This window comes from Periplaneta americana, chromosome 15 (assembly GCF_040183065.1).
Source record: "Periplaneta americana isolate PAMFEO1 chromosome 15, P.americana_PAMFEO1_priV1, whole genome shotgun sequence".
NCBI lineage: Eukaryota > Metazoa > Arthropoda > Insecta > Blattodea > Blattidae > Periplaneta > Periplaneta americana.
Window position 1 is genome coordinate 14104125 of NC_091131.1, and position 21770 is coordinate 14125894.

Consider the following 21770-nt stretch of genomic DNA (forward strand, 5'->3'; position numbering starts at 1 on the left):
GTTTGTGTGTTTACTTTTGTTCATTCATATCGTCATTGATAGAGACGTAATGTAGTGCTACATAAGATAATAAAGGTAGAAGAAGCTTAGTGTGTGTTTGAATTCGCACAAACAGGAGTCATTGTGACAGTCCAACGAAACTGGGTTGTTCGACAGTACCTGAATGACATCCTACCACAATGTTGGATTGGGCATGCAGCAAGCAATTGTCTGACCTCCCTGATCGCCGGACCTAACATCCTGCGACTTCTTTTTTTGTGAGGGTACATTAAAGACTCCGTGTATGTTCCCCCCCTTGCCAACTGAGCTGAATGACCTGAATCAATGCAGCAGTGGAGTCAATAACAGATGACATGCTTACACTAGAGTACCGTCTCGAAATCTGTCGTGTCACCAACAGGGGTCATACTGAACACTTGTAGTGCAGGTAAAAAAAGAACTTGGACAGTTAATGTGTTGTTTCGAGACAAAGTTATTTTTAGTTTGTTTACTTTCGAATAAATCAGTATTAATTTTGCACCATCCTTTTTTAATTATGGTGTATAACAAGATTTATAACATTAACAAGCCATTATCTCTGAGAAAATTAAATTAAGTTCTTTTATATTTCATACTACACTTACAACTTACTTACTTACTTACTGGCTTTTAAGGAACCCACAGGTTCATTGCTGCCCTCACATAAGCCCGCCATTGGTCCCTATCCTGTGCAAGATTAATCCAGTCTCTACCATCATATCCTACCTCCCTCAAATCCATTTTAATATCTTCCCATCTACGTCTCAGCCTCCTCAAAGATCTTTTCCTCTCCAGTCTCCCAGGTATTTCATACTATGCATAATGAAATTATCAGACTGAATAAGTAATATTCATCCATTCACAGTTTTCTGCCCAAAGACAGGTCTTTCACTGCAAACCTAGCATTCTCCAGTCTTTATTTTCTGCCTTCCTCTTAGTCTCCGCATATGATCTATATAATCTTAATGTCTTTTATCATCTGATAACTTCTTCTGCCCCGAACTCTACTCCCGTTCACCATTCCTTCCAGTGCATCCTTCAGTACGCAGTTTCTTCTCAGCCAGTGACCCAGCCAATTCCTTTTTCTCTTCCTGATCAGTTTCAGCATTATTCTTTCTTCACCCACTCTTTCCAACACAGCTTCGTTTCTTATTATGTCTGTCCATTCCACACGCTCCATTCTTCTCCATATCCACACTTCAAATCCTTCTAGTCACTTCTCTTCACTTCGTCGTAATGTCCATGTTTCTGCCCCATACAATGCTACACTCCACACAAAGCACTTCACTAGTCTCTTCCTTTGTTCTTTCTCCAGATGTCCGCAATGGTGCTTCTTTTTGTATTAAAAGCTTTCTTTGCCATTGCTACTCCTTTAAATTAAATTAATAAATTTTCACACCACAATTTTAGGGACCAAAAATGTTCATAAAGGAACATAATATGTTTATTTAATTGTTTCCAATAATAGTTTTCAGTGATTATTTTCATATTTTTCTACAATGTCGAGGAAATTCGGATATGAGAAGAATTCCAATTGAAAGGAAAAGGAAAATTTTGCCAGAAGGACACTTATCAAGGAGACACTGATGTTACAAGTTGAGCTTGCTCGATTGGGGACCAAATCTGCAAAGCAATTGAAATGAAAGAGCATGAAGTATCACAGTCACTAATATTTCTTTATTCAGCTTGTCAGATATAAATAGACTTCTATAAACAGGCATTGAATCAGTGCATAACAAAATACTGTAGTGATTATAAAATACACTTATATAACAAGATTTTCACATCTGACCAGCATTGTAATTAATGATAATACAATAGAAAATAGAATATCCTGATACACTAAGGACTGAGATCAACTGATAGGACCATTCTAGAAGGGAATTAACTATGAGTATGATTACATTTTAAGGTTACATAAAGTGTCGAGAAGCTTAATAAATGGAGGTTATTACTAAAACTTCGCGTCAGATGTGTACTGTAAGCTAGGACACATGTTTGTTGCACTAAAGAAAATGACAGTCACATCTGGAACATAACATTACATATGACCTTCTCATAATGTTAATTTGTGGGCATGAAACTAATAGATTTCCACGAAAGAGACTAAAAATTAAGGATCATATCTGGAACAGAATATCGTTGCTTCAAAGTGCAAATACTCATAATCCTTAAATTTTCGAAATTGAGTTTCAGGTACCGTTGAATTCGTTTTAAGTGATGCACATTACCTGCAAAATCTCGTAAACCTCAATTTGATATTAACCACGGAAGGATAAAAATTTCAATACAACATAAGCCAGAAATTATTGGTGACAAAGAACAGTCTTTTTCTTCCACTGTGAAATTATGATTTTGTGGGATATGAACATTTGCACCTTACACAACGATACATTGGGTGGTAAGAATAAACATGAGTATATAGTATATACTGGACTTTTTTTTAGTAAATACTCTTATTAGTAAAAATAAAAACATTTGAGTACCTACTCATTTTTGATTATATACTCATAACATGGAAGCATAGTAGAATATACTCAAGCGTCCATCTTATACAGAATATATACTCATGCTTGATGAGAATAAAAGCTAGTATATTCTCATATTTATAAGTTCGTTCTCATGTTATTCTGAGTATGGTTTGTAGCAGGCTCCATTCTGAGTATTTGTTGATTTGTTTTCAGTTTAAAGTTAAATAAAAAAAAAAAATGGCATAATTTATGAACGATGTAGTGCCTCATGGAAAAATATAGAAAAAGACGTGAACTTCAGAAGCCTTTAACGCTTCACAAAAGTAAATGTGAAATTGGTTAAACACGTATTTGTTATTCATAAAAAACATAACCTATAAAATTATGAATGACTATTAAATTATAAAGTTAGATTGTATTGTTAAATATAATTAACAATTACAGTTTATTTTGTAAAATTTGAATTGCAAAATGTAATTACTTGTAACTTTAAAATTATACATATATATAAAACTGCTCCATAATAAAAAAAAAAACAATTAGCATAACTGGAATTCTAGAAATGGATTGTAATCTCTATTCAACATCCCGTAACGACTATTTCCCAGTACTATTTTCTTGTTTTCTGTTTTATTAACGTCACTTATCTGATTCATTCTCTCTTTCATATTTATTTATTTATTTATCCATTATCAAAATTTACAAAAAGCAAAACACAAACCACTACAGCATGCCGCTAGCATGTGAAAGTCTATAAAAAAAACTGAGCATCACGGTGCAATGTGGTCAAAGAGGATAGGTAACACGAGTATATACTAAATGTTAAACGATCAAGAAGGCTGTAGAGATGAGTATATATTCACGTTAGGCAGAATGTCTTTATTCTTACGGAAATGAGTATGTTCCAGTGGTTACGAGTATATAATCATAGGAAGTGCTCATACTCACAGTACAAACCTTGAGAAAGTACTTAAGCTTTATTCTTACTATCCATAGTATCTGATTTTTAAGATTAATTAGATTTATCCATTTTAATTTATTCGAACTGAACTGAACTAATGGACTTTCAGAAAAGAAAAAAAAAAATATATATATGTATCACACTTGAACATAACAAGTTGCGTATGATCTGTAACATTTGGATTTACTCGGAATTTCAAAAGAAGAGAAGAAAAATAAGATCATATCTGACATGTAACATGTTGCATTTGTTCTTCTATAACATCTGGATTGATTCGTAAAAACTCAACTAATACATTCTGAATCAAATTATGTACTCAAACAGCAACTACAGACGTGGACAAATTATTAGCAAAATTGAAGATTTTTATTATATATTTTTACAAAACATGATTCTTCAATTAAGACTACAGTTGACATTTTTGTGTATTTCCAAATTATTAGCAAAATTGAAGATTTGTATTGTATATTTTTAGAAAATTTGACTCTTCAATTTGGACTACATTTGATATTTTTGCATATTTACAAATCATTAGCAAAACTGAAGGTTTTTATTATATATTTTTATAAAATTCGATTCTTCAATTTGGAATACAGTTGACATTTTGGATATTTCCAAATTATTAGCAAAATTGAAGATTTTTATTTTACAGTTTTACAAAATTTGACTCTTCAATTTAGACTGTAGTTGACATTTTTGCTAATTTACAAATTATTAACAAAATTGAAGATTTTTATTATATATTTTTACAAAATTAAGCTCTTCAATTTAAACTACAGTTTAAATTTTGCATATTTTTGTCTACTGTAATGATAGAAATATGTAAAATTGTCAATTGTAGTCTAAACTGAAAAGTCAAATTTTGTAAACAGAATTATCATAAAAATCGTCAATTTTGTTAATAATTTGTCCACGTCTGTAATTCCCTTAGATATTAAATAGCATTATTTACCATTTACGTAACAATAAACATTTTCTTTTGTCATACAAATATTAATCTCTCAAGAATATTATAAAGTATTCCTTCAAAAAAAATGCGACTGGCTGAAAAAAATTAATATTATACCGAAACAAATTCAGTAGCCATATTTCTCATTAAGTTTTGTTCTGCCGTCTCCAGTCTGGCCCTCTGGTGGCACCCAGACTGAGTAATCAGGGTCCGAAGGATCATAATCTGCCTTCTGTCGACTTGCCTGTAACGAAAATGTATGCCATTAGAAATTCCTGAAAAACAAGTTCGCTCATTGCCTCAAATGCCACCTAGTATGCAACTAAGATATTACTAAAATGCGAGAGAGGAAAAATATAGTCCAGAGACTCTAATTTAGGCTTGGAGATCTTTAACATGCGGAAAGCTCCGACATGGGACATACAGCTTAAAGTCCCTCTCAGAGAACTATTGCTCCAGATTTTTGCATTCTGAAAAGCCATCGACCCCAGCCAGGTTTGAACCCGCAACCCTTGAGTCTAGTGGAGAGCGCTTTACCTCTAGACCACTGGGGGCGACAAATCCTGCTTAGCAGTAAGGAAATAAAATAGTGCACTGCATTATAGTTACTATTATGTTTGCATTGGTATTTCCCACTGACACAAATTCCACTTGAACTGCCCGAGATTTGAGTTCAGACCTCCAGTGTGGAAAGCCAATATTCCAGCAGTATGGCTAATAATGTATTAGAGCAGCGTTTCTCAAACTTTTTTGAACTGGGGACCACTTCTTTAAGTCAGAACAGTTCCGCGGACCACCTTACTCTTGTTCCCTACGAAAGCAAATTTATAATTTTTGTAGCATATTTTAATACCAGTATACTTATATTTTAAAATATAATTTATTTATTTATTATAATACTTTTGTAATTATATTTTTTGTAGACAATCACAAGTAACTTATAACAAATTCTGTGCATTGTTGATTCATCGCTTGCCTGTTAGCAGTTAGTTGTTTGAAATCTTTCTTATGTGGTACACACTAGTAGTTGTCCATGTCTCTGTTAAATAGCACCCATTATAAATAATGGAAAACTGATTTCGATCTGGATCTTTAAAAAGAAAGGAACATGATGATATGCTTCATTAGGCAGTGCTAATAGTTCAGAAGCTGTGTGTGAAGAAATATATTAATATCAGTGATTATAGTGCCGTTAAAGAAATTTCTAGTCCTAGTGGTAGCTATTCAAAGAAAAAATACTTTCGTAAATATGTCGAGAGTTATTTGGAACTTGGATTTGCTTGGTGTGGCAATGAGAGTGAACCAGAACCTCGGAGCGTTGTTTGTTACGAAGTGCTTTCAAACGATTGTATGAAACCCGCGAAATTGAAACGGCACTTAGAGACGAAACACGCAGTGTAACAAGTAAACTTGTCGGATTTTAAAATAGGCAGAGTCTAAAATTTGTTATATAGTCATTTGGAAAAACAAATAACAAATTAATGGTGAAACATGCTCGATTTTCATCAAGTAAAAATGCAATTTGGCATGTTCTGTTATTGGTGTACAACATACAGTTACGTGTTCATTTCAATGTTCAGACTGGATGTCGGCAAAACTATTAAGAAAGTCATAAATACATGAAAAGGTTCGGTACTTTGGTCCTCTGTTATGAATTCAAATGGCCCCTGGCTGGGTTACAGGCTCGGCGCCAGATATGCAGGGAAAAGATGGCGAGAAAATCCACGTTCATAGTGCTTTAAATCCCTCTTTTGTTGCTGAGAGTAGAGTGGGAAGTGGGTAAACGAGTAGGGTAAGAAATTTCATAAAATATCAGTACGATACTGGGAGAAAAAGTGAAAGGCGATTGCCATGTATCATTTCCAAACTCAGGTTTTCAGCTATAGTGTGATATGCAATTCGTTTGAATTTTATTTTTGTTCTGTCTTTTTTTAAGGACCAAAAGGGCAGAACTCGAGGACCACAGGTGGTCCACGGACCATAGTTTGAGAAACGCTGTACTAGAGTATATTTTTATTGGTGATTGTACTTTATTTTTAGGTTAACCTTTGTTTTGTATTCTGGATCCTAGTGGTCAGCCATATATGTCCCATTTGTGGAATGTATATATCTGAAATTGCCATAAGAACTGAACGCGGAACTACTAGCTGGACTTCCATCAACCAAGGTGTTACATAAGGGTGCAGTCTTTCCCCTCATGTACTCCTCCCACAAAGGCTCGATTTTCTTGGACATTGCTACTGTGATGCGCCGTGCACTTTGATTATGAAATCACTCACTACTGGTCTGTCACCTCTCGCCGCATTTCAGCTGTCGGTGTGATTCCTGACGCACATGACGTCATTCAATCGTTATCAGAGATCGAAAACAACCCTGTAGAGTTTATTATATATATGAACCATATTTTATACATTTGGAGGCAAAGTTATCACGCTGGAATTCAAATTAATCGAAACACAGTTCTTGATACACTAATGTTTGCCGATGATCAGGTTATTATCGCTCAAACAGAAGATGCTTTACAAAGAGCCATTTATAATTTGAAGAGTTCGCGGGAAAAACGATGAATGTCACAGTTTTGTTAAGGTTGATGTCATCATCTAATTCAATAGATCACTACGAAATTTAATGTTGTTCTTATGAAAAATGGTAAAAAGGAGAATTATCACCAGGAATACAGTAATCCTTTCCTTGATTTCCTATAGAAACAGCACTACATCTTGCAGTTATAGACTCAATTAGATCATTATCTAATCCTTAACAGAAATGTGACATTCATTGTTTTTCCCGTGAACTCTTCATTTGCAAATAACCGCCTCAGATTTCAATATGGAAATCTCAAAAGAGAAAACAAAAGTCATGGCATTTTTCGGGAGAGAATCCAATTCCAAGTAAGATCATGATAAATAATACTTTAATTGAACGTGTTAATTCCTTTAACTATTCAGGTTATAACCTCTCTTACATCACTGATGAAGATATGTCAAATAAAATTTCTAAGGCCCAATTGTATAAATAATTTAATCTTAGATCAGAGGTTAAATTGATCCTTGTTTCAGCTGAACTTGGAATTTTGTGTTGTATAAAGTCTAATCTGAGATTAATTTGACTCAAACTAAAGTCAACTTTGACTGAAGAAATTTTTCCGATTAAGTTAGGTGATCCAAGTTCAGTTATTTCTTTTCTGTTTGAAATATACGAGTGACAGATGGTGCAAATAAAATATCCATTATTATTAATTTTAATAGATATGTTAGGTGCATTTATATATATTTCTTTAAATTTCTTGCCTTAATACACAAACATTCTTATATTTTATAAGGCTCTATCGTGTTCAACAGTATCAAATAGCATAACCTATAATTATATTATGTTTATAACAACCATTAATTATTAATGGATATGACAGGTACATTCATAAATGTTCAATTAACTGTATTACTAAACGAAAATTGTCGTTTTATAAAGCTTTATTATGTTTAGCAGTATCAAACACCATAACATGATAACAACTTGGAGAACAGTCAACCTTCTTCTTATTGTCCGCCATTATTTATATAGCACAAAAAACCAGTGTCTCCAATAGAATGTAATACGGAAAGTCGCCAAAAAGTAGTTGTAAGGTCGCTAGATTTCTCATTATCAACAAAGAAAGATCAAATTTTGTCACTATGGGATGCTAAAAAGGTCATTAACACCCTATTTAAGCAATATAAAAGTTAAAAGAAATTGTTGTTGAAAAAGAGTTAAAGTCACTAAATTGGCAACACTGAACAAACCTGTGTAACATGGTCCGCGCATCACGTATTTCACCTGTTTATGCGATGTTGCCAAATCCTTTTCACGTGAACTTAGATTGCATTTGAACCAAGGTAATTTGATCGCAGAAAAGTTTTATACAATAGAAGAAGTATCTGAACTCGGTTCACTTTTCGATCTTCGATCAAAGTTGATCTTTAGTCAGGGAGTTTTATACAATTGGGCCTAAATTTATAAAAATCACTGGTGTAATTAACGCCGTCTTCAAATCATCCCATGTTTAGAAACATACAAGGCTAAAGGTATATAAGATACTAGCTCGACCGGTCCTCACTTACGGTAGCGAGGCATGGACAATCAGAAAAGCTGATGAGCAAAGGCTGACGACAGCTGAAATGAGATTCATGAGACGAACAGCGGGATGCTCTTTGCTGGAACACCGTAAAAATGTGGACATATTGCAGGAACTAAAAATAGATCCTATAGTTAATTTTGTTCAACAATATCGACTTCAGTGGAAAAAACATGTCGAAAGGATGGATCGCACTAGATGGCCTAAACAGATTCTTACTTATGTACCACGAGGAAAGAGGAAATTGGGAAGACCACGCAAGCGCTGGCATGAGACCGTAACAGATCCTGTAGGGTCTATAGTAAAGGTAGAAGAAATAGATGGGTTTTTGGTCTTGTGCGGGAACTACTCACTCCACACTTCCTCTAGCGGTTTATGACCTGAACAGAGAGACCTTCCTGTCGCTGCGTTCGAATGCTGGTTGTTGACAAGTGCTCGTCTGTGATACTACTGTGTTATAGACTGTTCGCAAATATATATGTATTAATAAACAGTATTTTAAAATATTAATCATCCAAGTAATCGCTATCATGTCTCAGTCAAGCCCTGATATCAGAAGTCATACTAGAGGCGTTATTTATCAAGTTTACTGTTTTTGAAAGAATTTAAAGATTGTGAGGACATTAAAAGTCTCCTATCATCAACGCAGATAGCCACTGCTAAGGCGTGTGGTGTTTCTCTAAGATCGGTTCAGAGAATTTGTGCAGAACGATTTTTTTAGTCATACTTAGGCCCAATTGTATAAACCATTTAATCTTAGATCAGAGGTTAAATTGATCCTTGTTTCAGCTGAACTTGGAATTTTGTGTTGTATAAAGTCTAATCTGAGATTAATTTGTCTCAAACTAAAGTCAACTTTGACTGAAGAAATTTCTCCGATTAAGTTAGATGATCCAAGTTCAGTTATTTCTTTTCTGTTTGAACTATACGAGTGATAGATTGTGCAAATAAAATATCCATTATTATTAATATTAATAGATATGTTACATACATTTATATACATTTCTTTCAATTTCTTGCCTTAATACACAAACATTCTTATATTTTATAAGGCTCTATCGTGTTCAGCAGTATCAAATAACATAGCCTATAATTATATTATGTTTATAACAACCATTAATTATTAATGGATATGATAAGTACATTCATAAATGTTCAATTAACTGTATTACTAAACGAAAATTGTCGTTTTATAAAGCTTTATTATGTTTAGCAGTATCAAGCACCATAACATGATAACAACTTGGAGAACAGTCAACCTTCTTCTTATTGTCCGCCATTATTTATGTTGCAAAAAAAAAAACAGTGTCTCCAACAGAGTGTAATACGGAAAGTCGTGAAAAAGTAGTTGTAAAGTCGCTAGATTTCTCATTATCAACAAAGAAAGATTAAATTTTGTCACTATGGGGTGCTAAAAAGATCACTAAATCCCTATTTAAGCAATCTAAAAGTTAAAAGAAATTGTTGTTGAAAAAGAGTTAAAATCGCTAGATTGGCAACACTGAACAAACCTGTATAACATGGTCCGCGCATCACGTATTTCACCTGTTTATGCGATGTTGCCAAATCCTTTTCACGTGAACTTAGATTGCATTTGAACCAAGGTAATTTGATCGCAGAAAAGTTTTATACAATAGAAGAAGTGTCTGAACTCGGTTTACTTTTCGATCTTCGATCAAAGTTGATCTTTAGTCAGGGAGTTTTATACAATTGGGCCTTATTGTGTTATTTGTTTTATTAAGCTAAACCATTCTTAAGTGTGCTTCTAATACGTAAATATTTTTTTATTACGGAACTCGTTCATGTTATAATGTGTGCATTTTCTACACAAAGCAAAAATATATTAATTTCTTTGCACTTTAATTTTTAATTTTCTCATGATTCACAAAATTGATGACTGTATAAACATTACAGTATTTAGTATTTACTTTGGTATTTACTATTTCAATAGAATATTCTGAAAACACCTAAAAACAAAATACTTGTGTGTAATGCTAAATATTTTATTTCTCGTATTAGATTTACATTACATAAGAATTATTATTACATTTGTGAAATTGCTAACTTGCGAAATATTATAAATGATAATATCATCTAAAGTCTGTTTAGTGTATGTGATGTATGCAATGGAGGGGAAAGGGAACTGGCCACCATAACCCCCATTATCTCCTGGCTTAGTTACCTCATGAGTGATACCTTATTGTTGTCACTCATGAGTTTCAGACCTGTGTTCGGACAATTGAGTAAACAAAACAACAATATTCAGTAAGTCAAGTATTTGTAATCATGTTATTATTTCATTTGTTCTTTTAAGTTTTCCTATAGTGGAAAATGTGTGAATGGAAGAGTAAGTTATTTGGAACAGGACCATACACCAATCAGGTTCTGAGGGGTATAGGAGTCGGGGTAGTGAATGAGGGGTTCGCCATACCCGCCTATTTCTTCTGCCCCTAGTATAATACGTGAAGGATATGATGAAGATGATGATATATCTGAATATGATGTGGCAAATGAAGTATCGTACCTTTTCATTTCTTTGTTGCAATCTCCTCTTGTTTCTGTTCTTTTTCCTCTCACTAGACTTTTCTTCAGTCTTACTTTCGTCATCAGCATCTGGGTGAGCAGGCTCTAAGATTTCGGAAGGAGGAGGCAGTGTGGGCCCAATGACTTTCGTCTTATGTTTGTCTTCACTCAGATGTTCTGGATTCTCCACTTGCATAACTTCAGCTTTGCCTGCAACATATTAGTAAATAAATTTAGCTTCCCTTATGAAAAGGTTGCCAGATTTGACAAAGCGTATTACATATAATTTGGAGACACACCTAAAAGGTAAAATGATATCCATTTGAAACGGTTAGGGAATCGAATATACAAAATTTCAGAAAAATTTACACCTAAGTAGCGTTTGTGCTCACTTACAGTTAAGAAAGGGGGGGGAAAAAAAATATCATCAGATAGGTTAGAATGATTTGAATGCCATATACCGCGAGAAAAATAATAGTACGGATTTATTGGCATTAATATCTAAACCAATCAACAGCCATCGGTTAAGATAACTTGAAATTTCCATTATCACTCCCATACAAATGATTTCTCAATATCTGAACCGATCCTTTGAGGACACTAACGGCTATTTCCTTCACAATGCTGTGTGTTAGCCCCAGGTTTTTACATTTGTTGACAAAGAAGGAGGGTATGGTACCTCGTGCTCCCACCATCAGACCTATTACATCAATGTGGGACAGGCTATATTTATCTTTATAAAACGGGATTGTTGTTTCATAGATCCGTTTCTTTTCACTGTCCACCTCATGCGGTTGATCTGCATGTGTCTCAAATCTGATGGTGGGATCGAGAATGTATGCCGAGTTGTTCTTAATGGCAATGATATCAATTCGCCGAACACTTCCTTGTGTGGCTAGTCCCTGCACCTCTTGATGGACTGTAAACCCTACTTCCTTCAGTGCCTCGGCCAGCATAGAACGGACAGCATGGTGACGGATGTTGCGAAGGGCCTCACTATAGGGGCAGAAGCCAAGAATATGGGGAAGAGTTTCAATCTCGCTGAGACAGCGCCTACAGCGGGTACCATCCCGTCTTCTACCCGGTACAGCTCGGACCGGAGCGACATAGCCTACCATTTTAAGGGCGTCTATCCATTCCAAGAGGGTTAGACCTTTGTGATTTCTTATCCAGCTGTTTGCTGGGGGGAACTCTTTGTTAAGAATCACTCCTTTACACTTTTGTTGCAATGTAAATGGAAAGTAAGGCAATACTTAAGCGGTATTAGTGCAAAAGTATATAACAGAAGTGTTCGAAGCTTTAAATTTTTTAAAGCCGAGATCTTGTAAGTAGGTACTAATTTTAAATTGCAATGTCAATACAAAACTAGCAGTAGAACTAAGAATTACGGTATATATTGACAAATACGTTTTTGTTCACCAGTTCGACTCTGAATGTTTTCGTGTAAATATGGGAGACAAAAGAAGGGCTGCAATTTGTTGTTTGCTTGTCACTTCATCTATATTATCTGACAAGGAGAAGAAAAGAAAGCGAAATATGAAGTAAGATGTGGTACATAAACATAAGTGTTTCATGCGATTACCATCTGCTGAATCATAATATGCAGCTGCCTCTTTTTATTCGGTTACTTTAGTGTGGATGTTCTACATTCCAAAGCTAGGTAACGATCGGTACATTTGAATAAAAGCGAGGTGGACACTATCTTCCTGCCCACCAAGCAGATACACAACAGCCTACGCTCAGCCAAGGACAAACGCGACAGATTATCTTCTACGGGGGTCTACAGGATCCCGTGTTCATGTGGAGCAGTCTACATAGGGACAACGCAGCGGAGCTTCAAGACTCGGATCTCCGAACATAGAAGAAACTGCCACCTTGGCTACGTAGATAAGTCGGCTGTAGCTGAACATGCTTATCTGGAAGGCGAACATAAAATTAGGTTCGAAGACACCGATACACTCAGCGACACACCACATTTCTACGCGAGGCTACACCGAGAGGCGATTGAAATATATAAACATAAGAACAATTTCAATCGAAAAGAAGAAGGCCTCAAGGTTAACAAGGCCTGGTATCCAGCATTAAGGAAAACCAACATCAAACCCGCCCGCGTAGCACAATTAAACAACACAACCGCGGACGCGGAGCGCGTGGAAAACAGCAACCCGCCCGCGAAGCACATTCGAGCGCGGACCGAGGCGACAACAGCAAGCCCCCCCCCCCCCTCCCGCACTATATATACAACGATGCAGCCAGCGCAGACTGTAATCGGCACATGCAGTAGAACCAGCCGCACCAGCAATAGACACCACTGAAGATGTTCACCGCAGCAGTGAACGAAACGTTTGGTCTCACAACCAACAGACCACGGCCTCATAGCCCGGAAAACTTTTCTACTATTGACGCCGGCCGTGAAAGCCTACACTCCAATAAAAGCGAGTGTTACTTCTTTCTTTGTAGAAGTTGCAGTCATGGTCCCAGTGGAACATAGACTGAGGAAACCTACAGGTTAACTGTGTGGACTGCACAGTTTATCATAGCTAAAGTGGCTCAGTCATACATGATAAACTGCACAGTTTAACTGAGAGTGTATGGGGGCCCTTTACATTATGCCTACTCTGTTTTTATCGAATCATCCCTCACATAGACATATCTAAAAAAGATTAGTAAAGAAGTTGACACATACTTTCTTATACATTTAGGTGTTTCATAAAAATTCAGTTTCTATGTCATACTGCAAATGATATTACTGTTTATAGTTAATTTTCTTGAACTATTACTCGGAAAGACTTAAATAAATTTAATCACTTAATATTTTTTTAGTGGGTTATTTTACGATGCTGTATCAACATCTTAGGTTATTTAGCGTCTGAATGAAGTTAAGGTGATAATGCCGCTGAAATGAGTCCAGGGTCCAGCACCGCTAGTTACCCAAAATTTACTCATATTGGGTTGAGGGAAAACCTTTCCCTGACCAGAATTCGAACCTGGGCCACCTAGTTTCGCGGCCAGACGCGCTAGCCATTACTCCAGAGGTGTGGACTATCACTTAATATGCACCAAAATAAGGTAAACTACCATTTTCTGCACTGTATATGAAAAAGATCTTGTTTACAATCATAAGAGTGGGACATTTAATTCCATTTATAAACAATATGTTTTAAGTAGATAAATGAAACTAATTTTTCACAAATTTACATAAAATAGGTGTACAGGTATTGTAATAATTTTAAATATTTTTTTCTATTCATGATTATGGATATTTAATTATATTAAATATAGCCCCCTTGGAGTCGGTAAGTATGCAAATAGATTTTTCAGGAATTTGAGTAACACACTGAAGAGCAGCATCAATAGCTAGCAATTCAGTGTCAAGACTGGAGGAGGATGAACATGGTATGAAATAACTTTCTTGATATTTTGGAATATAATACCCTGCTCCTGATGTCCCATTATTAGAATTTAGAGATCCATCTGTATAAATTTGAAGGTGATCCTTATATGTACTGCAGAGTAGTTCCATGGAGTCTAACTTAATGTATGGAGGATCATTTTTGGAATGATTTCCTGGAATTTGTATGCTATGTTCTGGAATCACCCATTTCCATGGAGGAATTTCGTTCACAACTGGAGTTTTAGCAATGAGTGTGTCTGTGATATGAAAATATGGACCTGGAAATGTACAAAAACTTGCCCAGACATGTTCAAACATTTTCAACAAGAGCCAGAACAGGTCACATTGTCACTCAATTGTACCTACACTGATTTCACATTTCTGATAATCCTACTTGTCTGTGGTGCAATAATCATGATGAAGATCTGGAACACATTCTTCTATACTGTCCATCCATAAACCACAAAAGAAGTAAATTAAAATCATCAGTACCAGTTGCAGAAGACACAGCCCTGCAGTATACGTGGTACAGTCATTAAGTTCTAATACTGAGCGCATAGTGGCGTTGTGGTGCACTATAGCGCATAGGTGGCGCCATGGTATGATACCTTGTCAGTTAGTCTCTCGACCCAACAAGAGACAGTTGAGTGCATGCACTGTAAGCAGAACTACGGTCTTTGTTGTGACGGTGATTTGAATGCGCACATCGGAACCCGAGATGTCACAGTTTGGGCAAAGGGCAAACATCAAGTTCTGCCAGAAATTAGGCAAAACTGCTGCTGAAACGTTTCAAATGATGCAGCAAGTTTACGGTGAGGACGCAGTGAGTCGCAGTGTTGTGTTTAGGTGGCACCGACGTTTTTTGCAAGGAAGAGACAGTTTGGAAGATGATGTGCGTACTGGTCGGCCACAAACAATTCGAACTGAACGCAAGATCCAAGAAGTTGAACGTTGGTGCGTGCTAACTGCTCCCAATCGGTACACGATATCGCAGCAACAGTAGGGGTCAGCCATGGTACTTGCTACAAAATTCTGTCTGATGATCTGAACATGTCTCGTGTTACCCAGCACAGTGTGCCACGAATCCTGTCGCAAGACCAACGTGATGATCGCATGACGATTTGTGGTGACCTCATCAGTAGTGCTGACAATGATCCGACGTTTCTCAACCGGATAACTGGAGACGAAACTTGGTGTTTCCTTTACGATCCGCAACTGAAACGACAATCCGCCACCTGGAAAACGCCATTATCACCACGACAGAAAAAACCGCGACAAGACAGGTCAAAAGGCAAGGTGATGCTTGAACTGTTTTTTGATTCAAATGGAATTGTTCACATGGAATTCATCCCAGAAGGAGCAACTGTGAACAAAACCCGCTACAAAGAGATCCTTGGCCATTTACAAGATTCAATTCGCCGTAAGCGACCTGAGCTATGGCGTACAAAGAATTGGCTGTTGCTACATGACAACGCCCCTGCACATCGCTCTGTCCTTGTCCAAGAGGAACTTGCAAGACAACAGGTGACAGTTCTTCCACATACTCCGTACTCACCTGATCTCGCACCATGCGATTTTTTCTCTTTCCTCGCATGAAAGCAACCCTATGTGGGCGTAGATTTCATTCTTCCGAAGAGGTCATGACTGCCACAAGAGAAGCCATACGGGACCTTCCTGCCAACATCTTTCAACGGTGCTTCCAGCAGCTATACCAACATTGGCAAACATGCATAACGGCCAACGGAGACTATTTTGAGGGAGGATGTGGTTCTGTTTAAATGTACGCCGTGTTACGCGGCATCTTGTGATAAATCCAGATTCTTGTGGGAGCCTACCCTCCAGGCGTCAAGTCTTAGAACTTAATGACTGTACCACGTATATTGACTACACCCCAACTCTGGCTACTAGCAACAGGCATCTATAATGAACAGCGATCAAAATACCCCTCATTTCTCGTGAAAAACAACAACTGAATAGACTACAGTGGACTACAGTGGACTTTATGTTGTCAGCAAACAGCTGGACACATTAAGAAGATTGATTGATTGATTGATTGATTGATTGATTGATTGATTGATTGATTGATTATGGGTATTTAAAAGATGAATACTTCTCATCACACTGTTGGATATCCAACATTCTTATCCTAAACACAATCACTGTGAAAACCTAAATTCTCATGTTATCTTCTCGAGTAATCTCAAGATATTGAAATCCTGAAAGCAGATGTAACTATCAAACATAAGAGAAATCAAGTCTAAATCCTTGTGTGCAGAATCCAAACTCTTCTTCACAAATTTCCAGTTGTTTCCATTTCTTACCTTGCACCTCTGGATGATCTTCAGGTTCTGTTTGCACTTCTTGATCAGGTACTGTACTGTCTGGTTCGTTTTTAATTTCCCGAGATTCTCTTTCTTGTGATATACCATCTTCTTCATCGTCGTCATCTTCCTCTTCTTCTTCAGCATCATGGCCTGGTTCTACCTTAATTTCTGATGAATCTGAAGAGAGCTCGGAAACATTTGGCTGGAACATATGTAATCATGAATAACTTCAAGGAAAAAATTGTCTCGGGGCCGGGTATCGAACCCGGGACCTTTGAGTGTGCCAATGCTCTACCAACTGAGCTACCCAGGAACTCTACCAGACCTCGGCTCAATTATTCCCTTTTATATTCACATACTTCAAGTGAGTTGACAAGACATCAAAGGCTCAATTCAGTGCACACTTTTTCTGTATGACTTAAATTGTGGTTTTCTGTTAAAGAACAATGATATATAAAATACAAATCTGACTTTTCAGGAAGCTATTCCTGAAAAGTTAGATTTGTATTTGTAATCATCTTTATTATATAACAATCTATAGAGGATTTCAGGTTAAGAAAAAAGCATTGGGCACATGGGACTATTCCATCAAAGACCAGATGCCATAGAGATGCCTACTGTCGGTGACTCAGGAGAAGACGAGAGCGGACTGAGGAGGAAGGGATGTGAACAGATAACGTACAACAACATGTGCAATTTTTTGTACTGCAGTAAGCGGAAACATTAGGTCTCCTTCTGTTCAACTCAGCTTTAATTTCCATACGCATTGTTACTCATGTTTCCTGCACGAGTAATAACCTGGCTACTGGGATGCTTATCTGAGCGATGTTTATAATAATCAACAGCGATAGTCAAGAAGGTCACATTCTTTCCGCTCGTCTTCTCCTGAGTAACGGACAGTACTTATCACACAGGCATAGGCATAGGCAAAGCCCATAAAACCAATGCTTTTTTTTTCCTTAATCTTGAATCCTCTACAGTAGTATGTTTCACAAATCCATGTACTAAAACATTCAAATAAAACTTGATTCTGTATCCATGTATAAAATAAGATTTATGTTTGGTACAAACCAAAAAGGATTAATTTGAATGATACTAATTTTGATAGAGTTTCCTGTTTTAAGTATCTGGGTTCCATGGTGAAAGACAATAATGATGTTATGACTGATATAAAAGAGAAGATTGCAGCTGGGAATCGAGGTCTTTGGGCACTGAATAAAACTATGAAGTCCAGGTGTATCTCAAGAAAAGCTAAAATAAGAATATATAAAACTATTATCAAACCAATAGTAGTATATGGAAGTGAAACCTGGACTCTATCTGAAAGGGCAATAAAGATCTTAAATGCCTGGGAAAGGAAAGTATTACGGAAAATCTTTGGGCCTACTTATGAGCAAGGGTTTTGGCTAATTAAAACAAATGCTGAGTTATATGAATTATATAAAGATATCAACATTGTTGTTGACATAAAACTCAGAAGGTTAGAGTGGCTGGGACACGTAGCCAGGATGGAGAACAATCGCACACCCAAAGCTCTACTAGATGCGTTGCCAGTAGGAAGAAGGAAAGTCGGACGACCTAAATTGAGATGGCTGGATGACGTTCAGGCTGACCTAACAAAAGTTGGAATTAGAAGATGGAGAACACGAGCATTAGACAGGAGTGATTGGTCGGATGTTCTGAGGGAGGCTAAGGCTAAACTATAAGGGCCGTAATGCCGATGATGATGATGATGATGATGATGATGACAAACCAAAAAGATGGAAATCACTTACTTTTGTTCTGTTGCTTGGCTTTTTCCTCACCCCTACAAGCGGGAGGGCTTTCTTGTTCGTTGCAGTAGAGTTTACAGGTACAGTAGCTTTGTTTGGTGGTTGCAGTTCTGGAATGTTGGCTGGCCTGGCTATGTTCACCAGTTTCCTCAGTCGGACTTCTTCTTGTTTAAGTGCTGCTATTTGAGACTGCAATACACAGTATCATACATATGATATCGATGGTGATTAGTAAAGGAGCTTGACCTATTTCTTTAAGGTTTACTTTTTTGCTGTAATTAGTGAAGAATCTTATGTACTCTATCAGCCATGTTTATTGCAATTTTTAGGATTATATATATGTCATCATCATCCTAGCACTACAGCCCGGATCGGGCTTCGGCTTCCTTAAGAATTCTTCTCCATCGGTCTCGATCTTTAGCCACCGTATTATATATATGTAATCATTTTAAAACTTAAAACTTGTGTTAAAATAGTATTTTAATGTAGTGTACCTTGGGTAACCAGATGGTACCATTTCAGTGTGACATTCACCTTAGCCAACAGTTAGTTAGCAATCGACTGTATCAACTATAGTGTTCGTCTCTTGCTTTGATGTTCTGTCTTCTATGGAAAGGGGATGTTTAGGTGGTAGTGGGTATGATTGTGTCTTACGTAGTATTACCACAGTCTAGTATATACAGTCACGAAGCTCAATACATAAGGAATATGTATCCATAGATAGCTGCTAACCACTAGGATCGCTACTATGGCCTCATTACAGACAAAGCAAAATAGTACCGGCACAGTCTATTGTTCCTAGCACCCTCACCAACTCGAGCTTCGTGACTGTATATACTACTGGGTGTTCATTTCAAAGTGTGTAATGACGTCACTGTTGTTGGGTCACCGATTTGAAGCGAGTTTCAGTTTATATGTTAGAGAAGTTGCCTATTATTTAAGGCGTTCTTCAATCTGAACTTGAGAATGTGTACGGTATAACTTGAACGTCGTAGCAACAGATGGCGGTCTGTACGGTCTGTGTGCTACCATAACCTCTTTCGAACTGTGTTTTGCGCTGGCAAGTCGTACGCAGGGTATTTGTTATCATCGGTTGCGTACGGTAACATTCCACAACACAAATCAAATGCTCTGTGTCCATGTTGACCGTCGAAGTTAATGTCAACAAATACGTAAGTAATCGTCTTAACCCTCTCCCCATATCTCGACAGTACGTATTTCCAAACAGTTCACATTCCTGCCACTACCGGCGTTACCGTACGTATCGGCACGTACTCTTCAGAATGAACGCCGTACTTGCTAGCCAACTTCTCTGCCTCTTAGATTATACACCTGAGCTGTGGAAGTGTAGGAAGATTGAATTCTCTAGGCTCATCAGCTAGCCACATGACGGCATACAGCGAGCCAAGACACATTTTGAACTGAACACCCAGTAGATTGTGATATTATGTTGAATAGTGTATGTGTGTTAAACTGTACTGTAATTGCATTGGAGTATGGATATGTATTGTTTTATAAATCTGAGGATGACCCATAATAGATCGAATCATGTAAACCAGGTACGATAGAATTTAACCCAAGAAAGTCATATAATACATATTCCAAAGTTTTATAATCCTGGCTGATCACAATAAGAGTGATATATATTCAGCATTTTCAGCATTAATTTTCAATTTTCACAGTCACGGTCTTACTAATAAAAACTCTATATACAGACGTTTAACTTATACAATGAGTAGCTCGTTTATAAGTCGTGTGTAAATTCCTTATTAATAATCACTACATACAACGTGTATAACAGTATACCTGTTACACAGCTACGTCATAGTTTCGTCATTACTTCATTACGAAAGGTAATAGAATATCTGAGATTCTCTATTGTATCCGGTAGAGCGCTCTAGTGTGGCGTGTTAAGTATCGATAGTACAACTGGCTCTGATCGATTACCACACCATATTTTGGTCAAAGAGTACAAGCTACAACAATAATATTCTACTTATTCTGTGCTCTTTGGTGTGTTCTTCTGTGGTTACAAAGCAGCCATCATCATAAAATGACAGTCGAGACGAACAGCTGTTAGAGGGGCGGCCATTTTTTCTTTATATACAACACTTAAACAAGGGGTTTCGTATATATAACTACTGCAAAGCAATTCCCATTGTATAGTTACAGATTGTTTATACATCCATCGCTTATGCATGGTTTATTAGTAACGTTTTCTGTCTCAACTCTGCATAAGTCTCGTATAAAAACTATACACGGTTTATTAGTAAGACCGTTAATGTAGACTTTAATACACAACTGCATTTGTTTGTTGACAAAATGGCAGGACAAAATGAAATGGAGTTTTTATTTATTTTTTACGTAAATATTGTTGTTCACAATGACTCAGTGATTTAAAAAGTGTCTTACTCTTGAATATTTATACACTGTGCATTACAGCATATCCTTTCACACAATCACACGTTTTCTGTCTCAGAAAAATGATTTTCAATGTATCAATACGGGGAGAAGTGCAGTCTATTAATCTTAGTAGGGTGATTGTGTTTAGCATAACAATAAAAAAAACATTTGCTCCTTTCTACAAGCATCATACTGTAACAACCGCACGTACCTTGATTTTTGTTACTTGTTTCCTATCAGCAGCTGGGGCAGACAGTTTCATCATGAAGGCATCAAGAGCGTCTTCTTCATCATTTTCGTTATCTTTGGTACTAGAACTGGCAACGTTTACCACAGCCTTCTGGAGTTGAAGTTCCAGTTTCTGAAGTTCTAACAGTAAGTCACTATGTTTTTTCAGCTGAAAAAAAGTTAAATAAGTGAAAATTAATTTATTTGAGAAAGCACATCAAAATCAATGCTGATGATAATATCGAGAAGGTTTTTATATACGCATATAAATAATTTTGTCCCTGGGAAGTAACTTGCATGTATGGTGACACATCACTCTATCTTCATTTGTATGTATAATATTAATATTCAAAACGTGTGTACAGATACGGAAATAAAATTTGGAGCTCCCGTATTGTATGTTTCGCTTACAACACACTGCGCATGTGCAGTAAACAAGAGCCTCTGTATTACGAGGGGGATCCAGGAAATAACGACCGTTCGCCCATACCCGCCGCACAGCTGACTCCCCTTCCTTGTTTGAAGGTCAACTGGCTTCCTTAACATGTTTTCTCATAATGTTGTGAGTACTGGTTGCAACAAGTCGCCATTGTGCATTTTGTGTTACTTCAAAATG

The 21770-nt window shown here is 36.8% G+C and overlaps 1 protein-coding gene across 1 annotated transcript in view; it reads right to left on the bottom strand.

Annotated features, from left to right (window-relative positions):
• Positions 1-1673: 1673 nt before the first annotated feature.
• Positions 1674-21770, bottom strand: part of LOC138714656 (kanadaptin) — a 46058-nt gene continuing 25961 nt past the window's right edge. Inside the window, exons 6-10 of the mRNA XM_069846720.1 lie at positions 21138-21323; positions 18527-18712; positions 16749-16953; positions 11035-11243; positions 1674-4643 (exon numbers count right to left, since the gene is read on the bottom strand). Of these exons, the coding sequence (XP_069702821.1) occupies positions 4527-4643; positions 11035-11243; positions 16749-16953; positions 18527-18712; positions 21138-21323 (903 nt within the window). The 3' untranslated portion in view covers positions 1674-4526. The remainder of the gene's footprint in view (positions 4644-11034; positions 11244-16748; positions 16954-18526; positions 18713-21137; positions 21324-21770) is intronic.